The sequence below is a fragment of the Mya arenaria genome, chromosome 16, assembly GCF_026914265.1.
Source record: "Mya arenaria isolate MELC-2E11 chromosome 16, ASM2691426v1".
NCBI classification, from domain to species: domain Eukaryota; kingdom Metazoa; phylum Mollusca; class Bivalvia; order Myida; family Myidae; genus Mya; species Mya arenaria.
This window is the reverse complement of record NC_069137.1, coordinates 19372603-19396082: the sequence shown is the minus strand read 5'-3', so window position 1 is coordinate 19396082 and position 23480 is coordinate 19372603. Positions and strand designations below refer to the sequence as shown.

The 23480-nt window shown below is 32.1% G+C and overlaps 1 protein-coding gene and 1 long non-coding RNA gene across 11 annotated transcripts in view; one reads left to right on the top strand and one right to left on the bottom strand.

Annotated features, from left to right (window-relative positions):
• The window catches only part of LOC128221318 (uncharacterized), a 73120-nt gene that overhangs the window by 9985 nt on the left and 39655 nt on the right, over positions 1–23480 (bottom strand). For all 10 annotated transcript variants that reach the window (XM_052929860.1, XM_052929865.1, XM_052929864.1 and 7 more), the window contains 2 exons: positions 21721–21747; positions 21297–21326 (listed from right to left, as the gene is read on the bottom strand). In XM_052929860.1, coding sequence (XP_052785820.1) covers positions 21297–21326; positions 21721–21747 — 57 coding nt within the window. The remainder of the gene's footprint in view (positions 1–21296; positions 21327–21720; positions 21748–23480) is intronic.
• LOC128221320 (uncharacterized) lies at positions 1593–14109 on the top strand. Its single transcript, XR_008258962.1, has 3 exons — positions 1593–1893; positions 8460–8859; positions 11947–14109. It is a non-coding gene; the product is annotated as an uncharacterized LOC128221320 (long non-coding RNA).

Below are 23480 nucleotides of genomic sequence, written 5' to 3'. Positions count from 1 at the left end.
TCTTGTCTAGAATACATACGCCCTCTTCATTACCCACAATTTATATTTTACAATGTATTAGTGAAGCACAAGTATACGAAAAGTACCATTTCGGGTTTTTTTCTTGTTAAGATAGCATACTTCGAACTTCGTAATGGCTTTTGTTAATTGATAATTTGATAAAAACACACTGCTAAAATATTTATTTAAACCTCGATTTTGATACAAACAAATCTTAAAGGCAATCCATAGATAGCTCTTCACACGAACTACTTACTCACCAACTATCAATCAATTCTGTCTTTTGGAAATGTATAACGTATTGCACGAACAGTTCACAATGCTTCAGGTGTTTTAAGTTTAATCCAACAACAACCAATTTATTAAAAAAACAAAACAAGAATGCCACTTAAAATCGTATAGTTAGTAGTTAAACAGTTCAAAATCTATCAAAGAACAAATAGTTATACTAGTCATTTGTTACCGATGTTTTATCAGCAATGTAATAAAACATAAAGAAATTTAGTAAACTACTTATAATTAGAGAGTAGACACAGTTCACAATCTATTAAAGAACAAACAAATAATACTAACTTTGTGTAGCCGGATTTTTCAGAAAAAATATACAATGGAAGTATACTCTGTGGCAAGCTTACTTCCTTTTTTCCTTTCTTGCCTTATTTTTTGAATATCAATTCATACTTGCAGAACATTTTATAAATAATAATTTATTGATGATACTCTTATTTAGATTATGTGGAAAGTCAACAAAGAAATCTTCAATCAACTGATTACGACCTCCAATTTGTGTTTGCAAATCCTAGATTTCGCAAACTCAAGTACCCTTTAAATACGGTGTAATCGAATACTGGCCTATATTTCAGTTAGAAGGCTTCATTAAGGTATGATTTTGGTGTTTTTTGTTTGCGAAATGTTTTTGGAAGTTTGTCTAATTGACCCGCCAACTTCGGGCCCCAGCGGGGTTTTCGCAGAAAAACACGGGGTTTTTCACTATCCCGCGGGATTTTTCTCCCGTTTTTCAAAAGCTGGGGAAAAATCCCGCGGGGTTTCAATAATACAAGATTCAAGTTATTTTAGCTCAAAACACAATCTTATATCAAAAGGAGCATTATGCTTCGACACCGGAAGTGAAATAACGCGAAACAAAAAAAAACCCGCTTTTCAGTACGGGGTTTTTCTCCTGCGGGATAAAACTCCAAGATTTTACCGATAATGCAAAATCCGTAAAAAAAACACTTCTAAGCTATTATATTATTGTTATGATGTTAATTATCACTTGTTTAAGGATTTTGAAATACTTGCTTTTTATTTAAAGAACAACAGAAATTTTATGAATGTTTTTTACGGGAGAAAAACCCAGCAAAACCTGTTTTGACTATTTATGATTTAAAACGCGATTATTGCACTTCATTTAAAGCAAAAACAAATGTTACTACATATGTATCTTATATGTTTAATATAACAACCATGTTAGTTATGTAAATGATATTATTAAAGGTAATTTAACTAATTTCGAAACTTATGAAATAGTGTAATGTAACCTTTTAAAAAAAAATCTTCCTTTTTTTACCGTCTTTAAAAATACTGCAGGAATGAAAATTATACGTGACGTTAAAGAGTTGTAACGTTAAAAAGATGATATTGCTTAAAATTGTTTAATTATTGGTACTTAAAATTGTTTAATTATTGGTACTTGAATCTGACTTTAAACCGGTTTAACACAAACATACAATTACAATAATCAATACCAGGGTACATGTATCATGCTGGATAATTACGAATACATGTGTCAGACGAATTATTTTGTTTTTCATAGAAGATAAACAGAAGGATGAATCAGAATGACTGAATGACACTAAGTTTTGCAAAATGGATATATCCCTAACTTCCATGGTAAGTTATATATATTTTATTCTATTGCATTTTTGTGTGGCTTGTTGAATATGTATCAGCTAAGAACACAGGTAGATCTACTTGACACAAACAATTTTAATAAGAATATCTTAATACACTTATCCCATATAAAAGGCGATTATTGATTATGTGACTTGCACCTGTGGCTAAGAAGTAGGACAACTCTTGGTTATGCACCAGTCAGTTGTAACCGCCCCCCGGTAATCACGGCATCCCCAGTTCTGGAGAATAGAGGGGACTTTGACTTTCTGTCCAGCCAAGCCCGGGTAAAATCCTTGTCCTGCAGGGAAGAACTGCCGGTAAAATCCCTACCAAATGATCCCGTACCCCAAGGACCCTAGGTAAGGCCTCCGGTAATCACAGCCTTCCCAGGTCCGGAGAAAAGTGGGGACTTTGGCTTTCTGTCAAGCCAAGCCCGGGTAAAATCCTTGTCCTGCGGGGACAAACTGCCGGGAAAATCCCTGCCAAATGATCCCGTACCCCAAGTAGTCCAAATAATTGTACGTTGACAGATTTTTTTATGATTTTTAATATGGCAAATCCTTAATGTACAAATTGTTTTGTACTAAAAGTGGGTAGTTGTTCCGGGTTAAAGCATATTGCTTCCATTAAATATCAAAAAAACAAGTAATATTACCAGATTATGTTATTTTATATTAGTTCCGTACACAAAAAATAAGTATCCAACGAATAATCATGAGTTTGACGGTCTATCTCGAAGCTTGTCGGAGGTGGCCGACTTATTACGATTGGGTCGAGTTGTTCCGTTTGGCATAATTGTTGTCTGTGTCAGTCAACTTTCATTTTATTGGAAAGGTAAATGTGTTTTAATGCATAAAATGCTTGTTTTGTGCAAAATAACTTCTTTTACATGTATGGTAAATTATGAATATGAACCTTTATGATCAATTTCAACCATAAAATACTGCACTTAATACAATTTCAATATTTTTCAAACACCTCCGGTCTTTACACAAACCCGTTTAGACATTAGGGATTGGAAGAAACCCGTATAACACGTCTATTATTTTAGACTTGTACCCCAAGGACCCTAGGTAAGGCCTCCGGTATTCATGGCCTCCCCACCCTCCTAAAAAAACGTCGAGAAAAAAACAACATTATTATTAAAAGTATTTATTCTTTTTATGAAAGTCTTTTGCCTGTAATTGCGCATTCAACATCCTAATGCAATATAAACTGTCATGATCTGCCCCCAGATTTCAGATTTAGTAAGCTTCTTATGACACAGACAACAGTTTTGCCTATATATGATCTGCAGGTTGGCGCATGATTATTATATATTAATGGCATATTTAGCAGATTGCAGTGGTCAAAATTGACACCAGCCCAAATTTTATTAAGCAGGGCTTGATAAAAAAATTAATGCCAAGCATTAGTGTTAGAAGTCTGGCTTGTACCTTCAAAAGTCTAATTGGATAACTGACTCAGTATGTGCATGTTTTGACATATTTTTGTTACTGTTTGGACTTTCTGGTAGCATAGTTGTGCTTGTTAGATGTAAAATTCTTCCCTCAGAAAAATGTATCCATGGTGTGTGGTTTTCCATGTAAATGTCATTATAACTACAACTTTAGTATATGTCACTGTTATATTGGTCTAAATAACTGTTTCAAAGATGTGATTACTTTCAATGTACCTGTCCTCAGAATTATTAATTTGTAAGTTGTTATAATACATGAATGTAATGTCTGTTCGTGAATAACTGTTCCCATTGGATGTATCTCTTCATTGTACTAAATGTCCCTTTAACTCTTACTATAGTATATGTCAGTGTAATGTTCGTCCTTGAATAACTGACCCTATGGCACGTGTCTTTGTAATGTACCATACATTTTAGAATGACTATATTATGATTATTACTATATATTGAAAGTCAAATGTAATGTCCGTCCCTGAATAAATGTCACTATAGTGTCATTTTTTGTTATAAAGTACATTTTAGAATAACTATTTATACTATATTGTATGTAATTATAATTCTTGTCCCTGAATAACTGTCCCCATGCTGAGATACTTTGTAGGTACATTTAAGAATACCAATTTCTGGAGTGTGTGTAAATGTTATGTCCGTCCCTGAATAACTGTCACCATTGGGTGTGTCATCACAATGAAGATGTCAGAATTACTATTACTATAGTATAATGCCATTTAGTCAATGTATGTTTGTCCCTGAATAACTGTCCCAATGGTTCAATTCTATGTAAAGTAAATGTCAGGATAATTATTAGTATATGGTTATTGTCAAGTGTGATGTCTGTCCATAAATAAGTCTCCTCATGGTGTGTGTCTTTGCAATGTTCATGTAAGAATAACTATAACTAGAGTGTATGTCAATTAAGTCTAGTCAATGTAACATCCGTCCCTGAATAACTCAGTCCTCATGGCGCTTGTCTTAAAATGTTAATATGTCAAAATAACTAGTACTTATAAAAGTGTATACATCAATGTAATGTCCGTCCCTGAATAACTGTCCCCATGGCATTTGTTGTTACAATGATAATGGCAGATTAACTATTCCTATTATATATGTCAATGAAATGTCTATCCCTGAAATCCCTGTCCCCATGGTGTGTGTCTTTACAATTTTCATATCAGAATAACTATTTTTATAGTGTATGTCAATGTAATGTCCGTCCCCTATTAACTGTCCCCATGGGGTATGTCTTTGCAATGTTCATAAATTTCAGAATAACTATTCCTATATAGTGTATGTCAATTTAGTGTGACAGGCCCTGATAAACTTTCCCCATAGTGTGTGTCTTTGCAATGTTCATTTCAGAATTACTATTTCTATAGTGGTGTTAATGTAATGTCCGTCCCTGATTAACTGTCCCCATGTAGGGATTCTATGTAAAGTACACATCAGGATGATTAATTACTGTATTGTATATCAGTGTTATGTCTGTCCCTAATTAAGTCACCCTAAGGGTGTCTGGTGTGTGTCTTTGCAATGTTCATGTCAGAAATACTATTAGTATAGTGTATGTAAATGTAATGTCCGTCCCAGAGTAACTGTCACCATGTAGCGATTCTGTTTAAAGTACATGTCAGGATAACTAATTACTATATAATTGTATGCCAATGTTATTTCCCTAAATAAGTCTCCCCATGGATGCACCAGTCAATTGTATCCAAGCTCCCCCCCCCCACCCAGGTCCGGGGGTATACCGGGGATAGCCGGAGAAAAGGGCCGTGTTTTTACTTTCCAGATGGTCCCGCAGGGCCGGGTGACCGCGGTGGTTTTGTCATTGGGCCAAATTAAGCCAAGATTGGGCCTTATATAGAGTCTCTGGGGTGCGGGGGCATTTGGCCGGGTTTAACCATCAGTTCGTCCCCGCAAGGCGGGGATTTTACCCGGGGTCGGCTGGACCGAAAGTGTCAAAGTCCCGGCTATTCCCCGGACCTGGGGGGGGGCTGTGGTTACAATTGACTGGTGAATTATAATGTCAGTCCCTAAATAAGTCTTCCCATTGGCGTGACTGTCATGGTAATGTACATGTACCGGTAATTATTACTTTAGTATATTATTTTAAAACTAACAGTAGGATGTCAAAATGACTTAATTAATTACACCATGATAAATGATAATATATCATGAGTGGATGGTACTCTGAAATTGCAGACACTAATATTATTTTTTTTAGTTGAAATATTTTACTATTGTTAAAGTGACTGGAATAAACAGAATTTATGATGAAATGGGTTTCATTTTCCTACATGCCTAATTGGCGAAACAAAATAATCCGCTGAGTTCTCTCCATTCCTTGAAGCTGTCAAATAAGTTCACATTTGGATTATATATATCTTAAATATATATGTCTAATGTCTACACTCATGCACAATATTTTGCTAAGAATTGGGCGCAATTCCGCTAACGCGTAGCATGGTAGCGCCCCTAGTGTGCCTCCTTGTTTTCAGTTCCTACTAAAAGATTACTGTTGGTCAGCCTTAGAGTATTTGAGGTTGGCTGATGCAGTTTTTTCAACAGTCAGAGACTTCTGTTCAGGATTTCCACTCCTTTATTCTAAGAATAGTGTTCCTTTTAAATCAGCGATAACAAATAACACAATTGCAATTGCAAATCCAGTATGATTTAAGTCTATTTCATGTATAGTAATATGAATTTTTCATATGTGGCAGATCTATTTTAGAAGTCTTTTGTTTATAATTGTCTCTGTGGCTGCATTTATGCCACTCTGATCCTGTTGTTGTTGAGATAATGAAGATAAAATTTTCTATTAACAAAAAGTCCACAATTAGAAAATAGTAGGAGAGAATATAATTATTTTTTTCCAATAAAAAAAATCTTAATCAAGATATGGAAAGGGCCCTTATAATAACCTAATTAAACTTAAAATTAAAAACAAAAAGTAAGACTTGTTAATTACTCTAAAATCTAGGTGTTAGATGACATTAAAGCTGCACTCTCACAGATATACCATTTTGACAACTTTTTTTTTGTCTTGGAAAGAGCAAATTTCTGCCTAGATATCTGCAAATAAATTTATGATTGCTGACAAAATCAGATCGTAGATTTTCACATTTTTCTGTTTGAAAAATTGATGTTTTTTAAGGAAAATGCATATTATATCATTTTTGGATTTTTTGTTAGTAGTTTTATTTATATAACTGGTTCCATGGATTTTTGCAAAAATTGGCTGGTTCCAAGGCAAACAATAAAAAGTTGTCAAAACGTTCAATCTGTGAGAGTGCAGCTTTAAGTGCACTGTACAAAGAAAGCTGGTAAAAATATTGAATAAACACTTAAAGCAAAATTATGTTTAAACTGGGACCAATAATATGTTATCTTACTCCCAGGTTTAAACAATTGCAAATAATAACAATAATTATAGTTTTTTCTGGCTTTTCTTACATAAATAGAAACCAATTTTTTAATCAAACAAAAGACATTAAAACTGCATATCCAGAATATCCTTGAAATAATATCAAAGTGCCAAAATAAAATGTACAAAAACCCCCCAAAAAACATCTGAATTAAATAACAATTAGCCACTTTAGCAAAATGGAGAATTATACATTTAAGATATTCACATAAAATTCACCTCAATTTTTCCTTTCCATATGATTATATATATATTTCTTATTTTTTTCCCTCTTTGCTATTAGCCTATATATAAATCAACATGACCTGTATATAAGCAATTATTTTAATCAATTCTGTGAAATGCTATGAAATTGAAGTTCAATTCTAAATTGACAGTCATGTATCTCTTCCAATATTATAAGGATTTATATTTTAAGCATAATTAAGGAACATGTATTTTGATCAATTAAAGTGCATAACTGCAGATTATGTTTATTATCTTAAATAAATTATAAGCCTATTCATAATCATATTTATAGCACCATTTTCAGAATAATGATTGTAACATTAACGAGGCTTTCCCTGTATAAAACTGTCATTCATAAAGAAACATTAAAAGCAATTTTAACTCAGCCAATCAGATGTCAAAAACAGTGTCAAGTCCAGTGAAAGGGGCGGAGCTAAGATAAATACTGATATGAAATGTAGATGGATCTTACCAACTGAGGAACTATTTTGATTTTCCTCATTTGCTTGTAATAAAAATTAAACTTTTACATTGATACAAATTTATCAATATATTATTGAATATAAAAGTGAATTATAAAAGCAAAATAATGACACCAAACATGACACATCTTGCATAAAGATTAGCATTTTGATAAACTTCCTGGAATTGTTATAATCAAAATACCTTGCACCAATTTATCAAATCCTACTCCCACACAATGCAATGTAGTAAAGTAAAAATATATACAGTATGCAGCAAAACTGTCTTCAAATTAAATCCTTGATTAGGCGAAACAAATATTCTTAGTTTCTACTAACATCCCCCCCAAAAAGGGTAGATAGGTAGGCATTACTTTTTTTTGGACAACCATAATTCTTTAGCAAACTGACCTGTATCAGGGTATTATTTTAGGTCTCTGAAAAAAAACGCATTTTGATCAAAACGCAAAAAAAATAAAAAAATAGGAAGATATGGAAAAAAAAAATTCAGATGGGTGTAAACAAAGATTTGTATAGGCCTTATTATATCCATGTTATCATATCAGTGATCAAAATAATCACAAGCCCTGCAAATGTAAAGTTCTTTCTTGGCTGTCAGGGGCCCAGGGCCCACTTCAACTCTTGATTTATGGTAGGTTCTGTTGAAAGTGTTTGAAGCAAAATACTAGTTTAAAATTATTGGCTTTAAAGGTCTCCATAGTAACACCTCTAAACCTAACAAATGGAGTGAATTAGGGGGTTAATTGGGGGTAATAAAACACATCTTGATAGTGACAATTTAAGTTTTAATCTTTCAAGTGGTGGTTCAACTAAGGAGGGATATATATATATATATATATAAATTCTGTGACATTCTAAACTTTAGCATAAAATGTTAACTTAAATTTAATAAGAAAAAATATAATTAAAATGTGAAACTTTTTTGTCATTTAAAAAACTTATCACAGCTTCACATTCTCTTATTTTTAAGGCCTTCGACATATTTGAGTGGGATCCTGAAACAACCCCTGACACAACAACTTAATTTACAAGAACAACCCTGCGTATAAGAACTACAATACTTCTGACAAAAACAAACAAAAGCAACTCCAGATTTATGAACAACTCTGATTACTAGAACATGAACACCAACCCCATCTTCAAGAACAACAACTTCAACCCCAGAACATCAACACTTCCTGCAGGGACAACTACAAAAACATCGGCTTCAAGAACAAATTCATCCTAAACACAAACATCAGCAACAACAGCTACCCGAATAAAACTACTCGAACTACAAGAACACCAGCAACACACTATTTAAGAACACCAGCATCATCATCTTCTTCTAGACTTGCAAATGCAACAAACACCAAAGACAAAGTTGAATGGTATGTATATATGAATGCAAAGTTTTGACATACACATGTATAAGATAAAGTTATTTGTCTTATTCCATAAATATGACCTACTCATTAGAACGTCATTGATTAAATGATGTAATTGAATAAAACTAAACAATCAATTTGATATCATGGATTCTTTAAGTCAATGAGCATATGACTTTTTGTATTGTCTTTTTATTTTGTTGATGTCTCAAAAAGAATGACTACCTCAAGTTTGCGGATTTCCTTTAGATTTGAAACATTATTGAAGTATTCAACAATATATTTTGAATAGGCTTTTTTTATTGAAGATTATGTTCATGCAACATACCTACTTTATTTGTGTGCAATGTAGCCATAAACTTAAAGGGACTAGACACCAGGTTGGCAAGTACAGTATTTTTTCAAAATAAGCCTAGAACTGTCGATGTGATCATTTAGAAGGCTGATAATACAAAAGGGTTATTAGTACAGTGAAACTGCGTTCTCTCGAACAAGCGGTCGCTCGAGAACAAGCGTTCCCTCGAGGTCGGAGCTTGGTCCCGAACTTTTTTCCTTCTATTTTCATATAAAATATACCCACGCTGCCTCGAAACCTAATTATGTCGAGCAGTCGAGCAATATCCTCGGTCCCAAGTACACAAATCGTGCACAAAATCTTATGGCTCCCTCGAGGTCATAATTTCACACTTTTTCCCGAACGCGTGTTCCAAAATAAACAAACGAGTGCCAGGTGTTAAAATTTTCGCAAGTTGTAAAAATGGCAATGACAGTTAAAAGGCAATTTGATAAGGTGTGAAAAACCGTTTATCACTGTTAACGCATGACCGATATTAGTTGATATGGGCATTAGAGATGATAATTATGACAAGTCAATGACGAGAAGTTAATTGTGAGAAATTTAAATGAGTAATAAAAATATGATTAAAACACTACCATATCGATCCAACATCGGAATCTCTGAAAAGAATTCCTTCTTGTCACTTAGCTTTGCAATATGGCAAATGAGAAAGAACTTACAAATTGTCGAACACCTGAGCAATCTAGTGAAGGATCCATGACTGGGGGGGGTAGCTAGATCGGGTTCCTTACTTTCAAAATGTCACACCCAAATGAAAGAAAATAATTGTCAAACACCTGAGAAATCTAATGAAGGACCCATTACTTATACCAAGACACCAACACGCCCACTCACGTCCTTTACAGGAAAGAATCGGTGTCTTAGTAAACAGTCTGTTTGACGACTTCAAACTTAAAATACACTGAAATATATTTCATATCAAACTGGAAAATTGAAAATCGGGTCGCTCGAAACATCGGTTCCCTCGAGGTTTTGTCTCGGTCCCTGGCGACCTCGAGCGATCGCAGTTTTACTGTACTGTGTTTTGATCCGGGAGGTTGTATTTAACTTGAGTGGATTTTTGCAGATTCAGATTTCACAAGGCACAAGCCTCCCGGAATAAAACGCCATACTAATTTACCCTTTTATTATATATACATTACTAATTTACTTGTTACATCACTTAAAAGCCACATGTTTTCATAATAAATGTCATTTTAAAGGGTCTGTCTCACAGATGATGACATAGCGAAAAAAACAAATTGTCGAAAAATGACATAAACTTGGCATCGATGTGTACAATGCATTGAAACGTACTAATTGAAGTACCACATAGTTTACAATGTATTTAAGTTTACCAGTTACTTAGTATTTTTCCATTAAAACAGATTACTGGGTATGTGTTCAAGGTAGAATTCATTCAGTCATGCGTGATTGGCTAGAAGATGTTATCACGTGAAGTTGGACTTCAATTTTTGAGATGCGGATTTGACCCGTTCTCCGACACAATCTTTTTTTTTTACATTTTGGTACTTTTTTTACAATAATGACATCAAAGCGTGAGATATTCTATTAGATAATTGTCCTGAGATTCGTTACAGAAAAAACTTTTTTTGGTGCAAATCTGTGACACAGTCCCTTTAAGGACACACTATTTTGTTTTATGACATCATTTTAACATCACGCAATGACACTTGTAAAGTTGTTATGACGTGACGTCACAAGAGTTGAAAACGGCTGTAGTGCACTAGAGTGGAATACAGACTACTGTATTTTGCGCTATGTATTACGTGTGGATAAATGATGGGTATATAATAAATAATTTTACATGATTAAAATAAACAGAGCAATCATTTGACTATCTCATTTGGGTTTCATTGTGTAAAAATAGTGAATTAAGTTTTCCAAGTTTATATTATATCCATTTATGAATACAGATAAATATACTGATGCTTTTTTAAACTTACTGGGATATTATATGTGGTAAACACACCCCAGTAAGTTTCATATCGACAATATGTGCAAAAGCTGTGAAATTATGTGTCTTAAGCAATGTTATATAGCTATTAAAGTAAGATTAAAAGTTATACACTAGTATATCAATTGTATGTAAGTTTTTGACAGTTATCTATTTTTTTGCAAATGTATCATCTGGTGTCTAGTCCCTTTAATAAACACTGTTAAATTCATACATTATTGAAAAAAAATGACAAGCAGCAATTGTCATCACTTGTTTGCGTTCAGGTCAGTTACATGGAAACTATCAAAGTTGTCACTTTGAAACTTGGGGAACTTGTACATCTTATACCCTTCTTCACATTATACCCTTAAGATATTGAGTCTCACCTGTTTTTAGGGTAAAAAACGTGAATTTTGGTTGATTTTGAGAAATGGACACTAAGCTTCTTCATAGAAAATGAAAGGATTATGCCTTCAATATATCAAACTCATTTGGAAGGGAATGGGGAGGATGGGGGATATTTTAGTATTTGTGGACTATAGTCTAAATTTTTTAAGTTTAATAAAATAATGTGCTTAGAAGGCGGCTTACAAGCACACTATCAGAGCTATCACTTTTAAACATTGGAATATTCACTTTCAAATATACAATATGAAATAAATTTACAATAAAAGGATATAATAAGACGAGCGTTCAGAACCCGCAGGTGGTGCTCTTGTCATATGCCAAATGTGCTGGTATAAACAAGTGCCATTTTTGTGTGAAATTTAAATTTTCCTTTCTTAAATTGCAGGCTAACTTCAATGGAGAGGACAGAGTAATGGCAAAAAGAGGATCATTTTAAAGAGAGGAGGAAGAGGGATATGTAAAGAGTGTTCTGAGGCCAGGATATCAGCAGTGCGTTCAGTCAGGCGAGCGTTTACAAAACGCTCGCAAACGTTTTGTTTTGTATCTCTGTTGCAACGCAGCACATATACGTTAAGGGGGAAACCAAACAGCAAACGTTCGCTGCAAACATCTTTACTGAACGCGTTGCAGATTCACGATGGGGGAGGGAGGTGGGGTGGGGTCGGTGGAACAATTTTCGAGAATTATTGACATACATGTGTATAAATATATATATATCATGGTAGGAACTGTTTGCCTTGTCAACTGTGACTTAAATATTTAGTTCTTGTGTCAGCCTGTGCTTATCTCAAATATTTAATGACATTTTTTTGGTTTGTTTGATAGACATGATAATTATATAACTATTAAATATAAATGGCAACAATTATAGATAAAACATTGTAACTCAGGTTAACTTTATAATATATAATTAATTGTTTATATGCAATATATATTTAAGGATGCATATTTCTTTTATTCTTGAATCTATTTTTTGTGTGTTTTTTTTCATATATCGAAAATATTTTTCATGAATGTGGGTTTTTAATTCTTTGTCAGTCTCAGAAGAATTAAACAACTTGTGTTGAATTTATTTGCTAGACTGAAACTAGGCTGTTAATATTGGTCAGACTAATTGAATCAGAGAATAATATGTACAGCTAATCGGATTACTGACCAATAGAGTGAATTTAGTCAATGATGTATGACCCTAAGATTATGATTGACTTTAAAAGCTGCACTCTCACAGATTGAAGTGAACTTCTTTATTTTTTGGCTTGGAAAGAGCCAATTTATGCGAAAATGCATGAAAAATAGTGTCATAAGACTGCATACTTTCTTATTTAAGTTGAAGAAGTGATGATGAATGCCATTACACATTAATTTTTGAACAGAAATCTATAAATCTGCGATCTGATCTTTTGTCAGCAGTCTGATTTGCAAAAAAGAATGTAGAAATTTGCTCATTTAAGACAAAAAAAATAGAACAGCTGTCAAAACCGTAAATCTGTGAGTGTGCAGCTTATTTGCATGTTTTGAACTTATGTTTCTTCATTCGTTTTTTTTTTATTTTTAAAGTTATTATCAATTTAGATCTTAGAATATTGTTTTTATATTGATTTATAAATATATAACAGTATTATACTAATATCAAACTAAATTTGTACTGGCCAATTTTAAATGGACAGTTAAAAAGACACTCACAGATATACAATTTTTACAACTCTTATATTTTTTGTCTTGGAAATAGCACATTTTTGCGTAAATATCTGTAAACCAGTGATAAAAGATTGCTGCCAAAATATCAAATTGCGGACTTTCATATAAATTTTATGTTTGAAAATTAATGTTTTATTGCATAAGACATCAATTTTTGAACTGAAATATTAAGATCTACAATCTAATTTTTCAGCAGTCTTATTTAACTGTTTTCTATGGAATTTCGAAAACTATGGCTCCAAGACAAAAAATAAAAAATTGTCAAACGTTCAATCTGTGAGAGTGCAGCTTTAATAAATGGTTAAATGTTGTTGTATTTTAATTCTGGTTTTTATTATAAGTTGATGATCGCCATGTATCATTGATAAAACATGTAAAAAAAAAATAATCTTGTTTATTTTCCAACGCTGTTTTGCATTTAAATTTGCTGACATATAATGCTCTCCAAAAACTTCTGATATGTGGTTTTAAAATGTGTGTTCATCCTTTATTCAGCTAGTGGATGGACTTCATTAAACTACTGTATTCAGTACACCATGCAGCTCTTCCAATTGTTTGAAAGCAATTATTTCACAGAATCTGATAATAGAGGGACCGGACTCAAGATTCTACATTGCAAGAAAAAGTGAAAATTGTCAAAATTTATCATCAAACTGTTATGTTTCAACAGTGTACAGTGCACTGAATCTTACTTATGTAATCATATAAGTCGAAATTAACTCACTTTGTCTACCATGTAAATCGAAGTAAATTTAGAAATAGCAATCATGTATTTATCTGTATATATGTTTATCTGAGCTTTACATGCTTAAAGTAGATATGATAATACTAATAAACGGGAAAATCATTATGTGCTATTTTCTAAAGATTACTTGTCTCAGAGAGAGAGACAGTGACGAAATCTTTTAAACACATTAAATGATGTAATATCAGTCTCATAATAATTGGCATTGATTCGGCTAGGCTTGTTTTGAGGTAATATTGAATATCTTGTTTTTGGATCATCTGGTGTCCAAGTCCCTTTAATGTATGTCTGGGTGGGAATCAGCCACCGTGGTCAGCCACCGGGGCTGAGTAGAAGACAATGCTAGTGCATTGTCTATCATGGGTTTAATCCCCATATTGAACACCCTTATCCATACTGTTTTACCAACCCTTTAACATTCAGTATAAAACATTGTGGACACAGGGTATAGATTACAAAAGTATTACATTAGTATTAAATGGGTTGTGTCACTTGTGTGTGTGTCTATGGGGGGAAGATTTTTGTTAAGCAAAAAAAAAAATTGTAGTCATTAATGGTATTTTTCCTAGACAATAAAATAATTATAGATAATTATTAAAGCTGCTCTCTCACACATTGAACATTTTGACAACTTCTTTAATTTTTGTCATGGAACCTGAATTTAGTGCATTCAAACCATTCATATAAGACTGCTGACAAAAAATAGTCACAGATTTTTTCTTTATAAGTTAAAATTTTATGTTTCATGCATTTTTCTTGAACCGTAAGAAACGGTTTATAGAGATAAAAGATAAGTTTTCTGACTGAAATTTAAAAATCTGCTATCATATATTTTGACAGCAGTCTTTAACCACTGGTTTCAAGATACCAATAATGGGTAATTCGAAGACAAAAAATAAAAAATCTGTTAAAACGGCAAAACTGTGAGAGTGCAGCTTTAAAATGTTAAGTGGCAGTGAAGGGGAGTGGGGTTGGGGGTTAGTTATCCATTATTTAAACGAAATTACATATCACTTGGTAGTTCTTAAATGAAATTTTAAAGCCTTGAATGAAAGTGACCATGTAGACAATAAATAAACTGGAAGATCACTGATGGCTATAACGCCTGTATATCGACGATGCCGACGGTTACAAACAACTAATTATTAAAATCTGATTTTTTTATTAAAAACACATGTTAACTTAATATTATTGACTCAATATAAATATGTAAAACAACTTCACTTCCTTAACAACATCCAACCGCTGGAAATTGAAATGGCTTTTGTCGGTGTTTTTTTTTTCGTTAAATAGCATTCCTGATTTTTGCTGGGTTTTTCTCCCGTAAAATATGCATTAAATTAATAGATTTCTCAAATGAAAGAAATGACTCTAGAATAGTCATTCAAATTAGTATTTACATTAAAGTAATGTATACAATCTCAAAAACATAAAGCTTGAATTGATTTCTTTTTTTGCTAAAATGTAGGAATTTTATCCCGCAGGAGAAAAACCCCGTACTGAAAAGCGGGTTTTTTTTGTTTCGCGTTATTTCACTTCCGGTGTCAAAGCATAATGTTTCTTTTGATATAAGATGTTGTTTTGAGCTAAAATAATTTGAATCGTGTATTATTGAAACCCCGCGGGATTTTTCCCCAGCTCTTGAAAAACGGGAGAAAAATCCCGCGGGAGTGTGAAAAACCCCGTGTTTTTCTGCAAAAACCCCGCTGGGGCCCGAAGTTGGTGGGTCAATTAGACAAACTTCCAAAAACATTTCGCAAACAAAAAACACCAAAATCACACCTTAATGAAGCCTTCTAACTAAATTATAGGTCAGTATTCGATTACAGCGTATTTAAAGGGTACTTGAGTTTGCGAAATCTAGGATTTGCAAACACAAATTGGAGGTCGTTACAGAAGTGTATCGAATGACAAGAATGATGGAACTCAAAGAATATCAAACTCATATCATGTTCATTTACTTTAATGCATACTCCTAAATAATCGAAATTCAAAAGTAAAAGTAAATTATAAGCTGAATTGTTCCGTGCGAGGTCGTGACTACTAGGAACACTGGGTGTTAAAGTTATTAAATATATTGAAATCTCAGCGTTCTCTGTTATGATGATAAAATTATTTTTCAAGTTGGTAACTCGTGAAATGTTATTGCAGTTCATGTTTTTGAATAAATGTCTCCTTTCAGTGCGTTAGCATCACAAATTAGGGTCTAAGTGTGCTCAAGTGGTCTATGAATCAAATGCAGATAAATATTTATACTTACAACTATAAAATAATAAAAATATCATTCATATTTTACCATAATCCAATTCATCACTCGATAATTTCAATTGTAACCTTCCCAAGCGTATGAATATATAGTCGCATTGGAGACGCGTGCAGCTGAATTTAGTAACAATGAGACCAGTAATGGCTGCCGACTACTCATTCTTTCCCATTGTGAAACGGAAAAAACAACACTTTTTTAGGTAAAATATTTTTACCATTAATATTTTACTCATTACTGACCTTTAACATACGAAATATAAGCAGTGTTATCGATAAACAGTATACTCACTTTATAAGTTATGTTTGATTGATAAGTTAAGTACGATTATAGTGTGTGAACGTATTTTTGATTCCTTTCAATTCTGAATAAGTCTGCATCTTTAAGATTTCCATCACGGAACAATGTAAAGTATGCTTTAAAGACAAAGAAACACTTCAAGAACTTGTATGAGATCATGTTCCACGTTACATAGAAGCCTATTACACCAAATGGAAGCAGTACAACAATTAAACAAGCACGTGTAAGTGAAATACACAATAAAGACATAACCCGTATGTTTAATATAGTTTTATGTTAACTCTGTATTATGAACATAGAATATTACTGAAACTTTGATTCGGAAATGGATTCAACGGGTATAATTGTGATTGGTCATTATTTAGACAGACAAACGATGATAACGAGCGTTATCGTCCCGTGATTGTATTATTCAATTGGCGGTGTTACACGACGGTTATTAAATACCAATTGGTTTTAAAGTTAAACTGAACTAAGATCATTCGACAACAAGTTCAGTGTATATTTGTTTTGTAAATAACATACATGTACTGTAGAGTTTTCTTTTATAAGCCAATATCAAAGTTTATACACACACGGAGTAAAATTATATTAATCCAACGCAATGATTATTCTTGTTTTTCTGTGTATGATTGCATTTTTGATATTACGAATCAATGTTAATAATACTCGTACCAAATCATATATATTCATTGTACAAGATCATGAACGACGTTGCTAAAAGTCCTAATTCAACTAAGTGTAATTTAAATAATCAGTTCAACAAAAATAATTAGAATATCCCACTAAAGTGATGTTGTGGAATAAAACAATGTACAGCAAACATTTTAATATACGAAAGACATGCGACATACTATGAGTGCTATTTGTTAATATCATAAACACTTGATAATGCTTGACTGATGGTTTAACAAGTTCAGTAAATTTATATTGTTTGAACGTATTCACGATTTCGTATGTGATTATGTTTCATGTACCATATAATCCAATTTAACTAACAAGGGGAGATATATAACATGGTACCGACATAACTCTAAATTAGACTTATAGTTTAGCACAACAGTTTGGAAATATGAATCGGCTAAATAGTGATAAACAAAGTAAAACGTTTGAAAACAATTGTAATGAATTGCCATTGTTAATAAGTAAATATGATTCAAAACTGTCAATATTATGTCAATGAGTATTCGCATTTACTATAGAGTACAACTTTATTGTTCGAACTTATTTAGTATTTCTTTTAATTCTTAGTAAGTATGCATCTTTCAGCAATGTAAATAATGATAAAAATATATATCGATACACTTGACAATATGTTTGTGTTAAGATCCAATTGATACCTATTGAAATCAATACAATCAATTCAACTAGCAACCATGCATATATATTACATAACCGAACAGAACAAAATATGTATTTCCAAAAAGTTCATTGACTAATCTGACAAAACAGCTACATATATAAAGGGGATACAAAGCAACAGCGAAACAACTAACATGATTGATGAATAATGATTCAGACATACAGAGGTGCTCTAATAGTTTATATTTATATATAGCTTCATTGAGTAAATTATATTTTTTAATTGGTAACGAACAAATAAATGGCAAATATACAAAACCTATATAGATAGCATAGACTATAACGTAAAGATTTTAATTTAAATAGTCTAAAAACAAACACTCTTACATTTTTCAAAATAGCTTCATTTTTATATTAAGAGCTTCACAAATGTATGCATATATGGATCCTGGATGAAATTATATTTTAGGTGCTGTTAAACTAATGATATAAAATTGTTCAACACTTTATATTTCTTGATAAAACCATGCACCATAAAACCTTAACTGCAAGTAAGACCTGTGGTTAGTGAACACAAATTCGGTTTGATTTGATTTCCTTCCATATCATTAATAAGGCTGCATAATATGAACGTTTTTATGTACTTGTCATTATCTTTTTTTTTAAGATTTTACCCAGTATTGAATTATATTTATATATCCAAAATATCTTTATACTCAATCTCCCTGATTCCTCTGAAAAATATTTATTCTGTAGATGAACTCTTTCAACAGCAGTATATTATAAAAAACGTTTCCTTCATAATTATAAATGTTGGCGATTAGTATGACAAATAGATGAATTTTACTCTTAACTGATAGACCGGTACACTTATACAGATATTTATTTATTTCAAAAATGGCTTTTAGTGCTTGGCCTAATATAATATCACAGTGATTTTTTTAGTTTTATTTGTCTTAACAAATTCCATTTATTGCAATATTTGAGATTAACTACAGCTTATTTTGCAAATATAGCAATATCATCAGCATTTAATAAAAGAAATGTCTGCTATTGACATTATCCATTTATTGCAATATTTGAGATAATCTGCACCTTATTTTGCAAATATAACAATATCATCAGCATTCAATAAAAGAAATGTCTGCTATTGGCTTCCATCCCATTCAAACATTTTTTGTATAAAATAAGTTTATGTCGTTCAGAAGCATCGAGAAGAGGAATGGTGAACAATTTCAACTTGTCTTAAACCGATAGAACAATATCAGCCATCGCCTCATACATTAGTATGTTTCAACTTAGACCGAATTGTACATAAATTTAATTATATTTTCCTTTTTTATGCAGGGGTAATACAAAACCCGCAGATAATGCTTGTGGAAAAAAAACATATTACAAGACTTATTAATCAACGTAATAAGATATTGCACAAAAACGGATTTCCCTTGACTGTTAATTAAAGCTAATAGGCGTTATCAATTCTGCTAAAAATAACAATAAGCTCATTTTTCTCTTATTTATCCAAAAAAATAACAACATGCTCGCTTACGCTAGGTTCAGTAGGATTATTCACACTCTTAAAATAACGTTCAAATATATCTATTGAGTATAGATAGAGTCTTGATATAAGCATAAGCATTAGAAACATATTCCAGTATATTTTTGCATTTTTTAAAGCTTGACTTATTTCATTGCTGTTTTTGAAATTGATTATAATTTGCATACTTAAATGTACATATATTTGAATGAAGATTGAGCAATTTGTTTTTTCTACTTTCCTCTGAATTATCTAATTTATAAGGACATAAAATTCTAAAAAGTATCAATAATTTATATCAAACCCAGACTTGTACGAAGAAATAGTGCAATATTCGATTTGACTTGTGTTTGAATGCAACTAACATCTGCGCTTATAAGGTTCGCTGAATCGTGTTAAATTGACAAAAAACCAGAGATACAAAAAAAACCGTCTACCTATTTAAAATATAACATTTACAATTGTCCATATGGAAATCTGAAAAAAAAATCATAAGTCCTGGTTTCCGTCAAAATATCTTAAAACTCAGGAGAGCGTAATTAATTCGTTCGTCTGCTAGTGAGACCCTGTACATTTAGCAGCGTACATCTGAGCATGACCTTCGCCTAGGTTAACTATGCGGTGATGGGCTGATCATGTCCGCTGGTTGACCACTGCTGTCAAAACCAGGTGTATTTTAAGCAGTGGCTAATACGCGGCTTATGTCGAACAGCACGATTGAGAGCTGTCTTGAGCTATGATGATCACTGGTTTGACACAAGTAAGGTCGGAAGTAGAGACCAAAAATGGGCGGGGGTATAATTCCAAACAGAATGGACTGCCATCGGACAGTCGGGATATCATTTAGTGCCGATCGGGGGTTATTTTGTGACCAAGATCGTTCAAAGACTGCATACAGTTTACCTCAACTAAAGAATTGCAGTTCTTACTTCGTCACGTACCATCCGCCAACCATGACTAAGTATTACAGGATAGCCATCTGCGCCTATAATCTTTGATATTAAATATTGTATACGCCTAATAAATTTGGATTGTATATAGCTCCAAAAGTAACATCAGTCTTATGTACGTTCATACATACGAAGATGTAGAGCGTAATAGTTTAACAATATTGCCAGATGATACTCTTGGTAATGTCAGACTGATGGTTTAACTGAACAGTTCTTATATTTAAAACGCTTAAAAGTGAAATTAAAAAACTCATTTACAGCGCATTTTTCATTCATTTCATGAAATGCATCTTTATCCGTATCTTGCCAATATTATGCACATGATCCTGAATTATGTTTCACAGAATCCGATTTCAACCATGTGGAAACAATACATACAATTCAACAAATAGGTGTTAATCATTCCAATGATACCGACAAAACTCGAATCCATAACAAAGTGTTATGCGGATGATAGTCGTTGAATGTCTAATTCAGGCGTAAGTTACCGCAAATATCATTTTATCCAATTGTTCTCGTCACTATTCGGACGTCAAAACACGAAATTATCTCAAAAGAAAAAGGCAGAAAACAACGGAACAAATACAAAATTCATAATGATCGTCGATCACGTATTGATCAAATGTGTGCACTTTATGATGTTTCCTTTAAGGAGAAATAAAAAAAAGCATAAAATATATTGAACCACTTAAAATACATGTACAATATCATGTTTCACAGAATCCGAATTCAACCCAGTGAAAGCAATACAACCAATCAACTTACGAGTTTAATTTTTTCACATCATTCCGACAAATAATATCAAGTAAAATCTGTTTGAAAACAATAAACGCATTACATCATTTTGGAAATAAAAAGTGTTTCAATACTCATACGCTACAACAAACCAACAATATCGCTCCGAATTTTAAAATTAAATAAGTATTCCAAACAGACTCACCTCCAAAAGTGTCGTCTTCCGTTGCCAGACCTGTAAACCAATATGTTTATTAGATAATTACTGAACGTTATAACTGAATTAAAAAATATGAAAATAAATTAATAATAATAATAATAATAATAATAATAATAATAATAATAATAATAATAATAATAAAAAAAATCATAATGCAAATATTTCGAAGGTTAATAAAACTAATTGGAGAGACAACGGGGTGATGTTCTATGTATTTTGCAGAAAAGGTGCCAAGGAATATCAAATTATTTCGAAAAATGTTTCTTCGGAGGTTAAACAAAGAAGGAATCATACAACAAACAATTATTTGGGTATGCATACAAAAATAATTAATCTGATTCTAAATGCGTACTGGTTTCTTTCATTATTCTAAGGTAGGTAATTAGAACAGTATTTTAAACTGACATACCTTTAATATCAAGTATACGTTTGAGTTCTGTAAAAAAAAGAAAATTCACAAAATATTGAACGTTATGAAAAACAATTATATCCTTTGACTAGTCAATAAAATATATTGCATAGACAAAGGAGCTTATTTGTTAGAGTTGTATACAGCCTAAAGATTTCCGCCAGCATACTACCAAGATCAAAGAATAATGAAATTATACAAATACAATATATTTTACTGAAACTTTGATTCGGAAATGGATTAAACGTGTATACTTGTGATTGGTCATTATTTAGACAGACAAACGATGATAACGAGCGTTATCGTCCCGTGATTGTATTATTCAACTGGCGGTGTTACACAACGGTTATTAAATACCAATTGGCTTAAAAGTGAAACTGAACTAAGAGCATTCGACAACAAGTTCAGTGTATATTTGATTTGTAAATAACATACATGTACTGTAGAGTTTTCTTTTATAAGCCAATATCAAAGTTTATACACACATGGAGTAAAATTATATTAATCCAACGCAGTGATTATTCCTGTTTTTCAGTGTATGATTGCATTTTTTAATATTACGGAACAATGTTAATAATACTCAAAATCGTACCGAATCATATATATTCATTATACAAGATCATGAACGACGTTGCTAAAAGTCCTTATTCAACGAAGTGTAATTTAAATAATCATTTCAAAAAAATATATTAGTATATCCCACTTAACTCGAATGTATAACATTGTGATACTTTTAAATGGAGTTTTTTTGCAATTTAAAGTTTAAGCAATAGTTCGGAAATAAGTTTTTATTGGTATGAAGCAGAACTTAAGAGCTGTAAATCTATAAAGCTATTCAGCAGTGTTAAGTACTCGCCTCATATTAGCTAAGTAGAATTAATGTTGTGGAATAAAACCATGTACAGCAAACATTTTAACATACGAAAGACATACGACAGACTATGAGTGCTATTTGTTAATATCATAAACACCTGATAATGTTTGACTGATGGTTGAAAAAGTTCAGTAAATTTATATTGTTTGAACGTATTCACGATTTTTTTTTCAATTTTGAATAAGTCTGCATATTTCAAATTCAACAATGTAAAGTATAATTTAGAGGAATTGAAAGAGTTAATATATATGTATTGTTTATTTCTACTCTTAATGGAATCTGTATGTGATTTTGTTTCATGTACCATATAATCCAATTTAGCTAACAAGGGGAGATAAATAACATGGTACCGACATAACTCGAAGTTAGACTTAGAGTTTAGCACAACAGTTTGGAAATATGAATCGGCTAAATAGTATTAAAGAAAGTAAAACGTTTGAAAACTATTGAAATGAATTGTCATTGTTAATAAGTAATTATGATGCAAAACTGTCAACATTATGTCAATGAGTATTCGCATTTACTATAGAGTACAACTTTATTGTTCGAACTTATTTAGTATTTCTTTTAATTATTAGTAAGTATGCATCTTTCAGATACCCAATACGAAGCAATGTAAAGAATGATAACAATATATATCGAAACACTTTAAGATGTTTGTGTTACGATCCGATTTCTACCTAGTGGAATCAATACAATCAATTCAACTTCTAGCAACCATTAATATATTACATAACCGAACAGAACAAAATATTTATTTCCAAAAAGGCTATTGACTAATCTGACAAAACAACTACATAATTAAAGGAGACAAAAAGCAACAGCAAAACAACTAACACAATTGATGAAAAAAAAAATTATGATGAAGACATACAGAGGGGCTCTA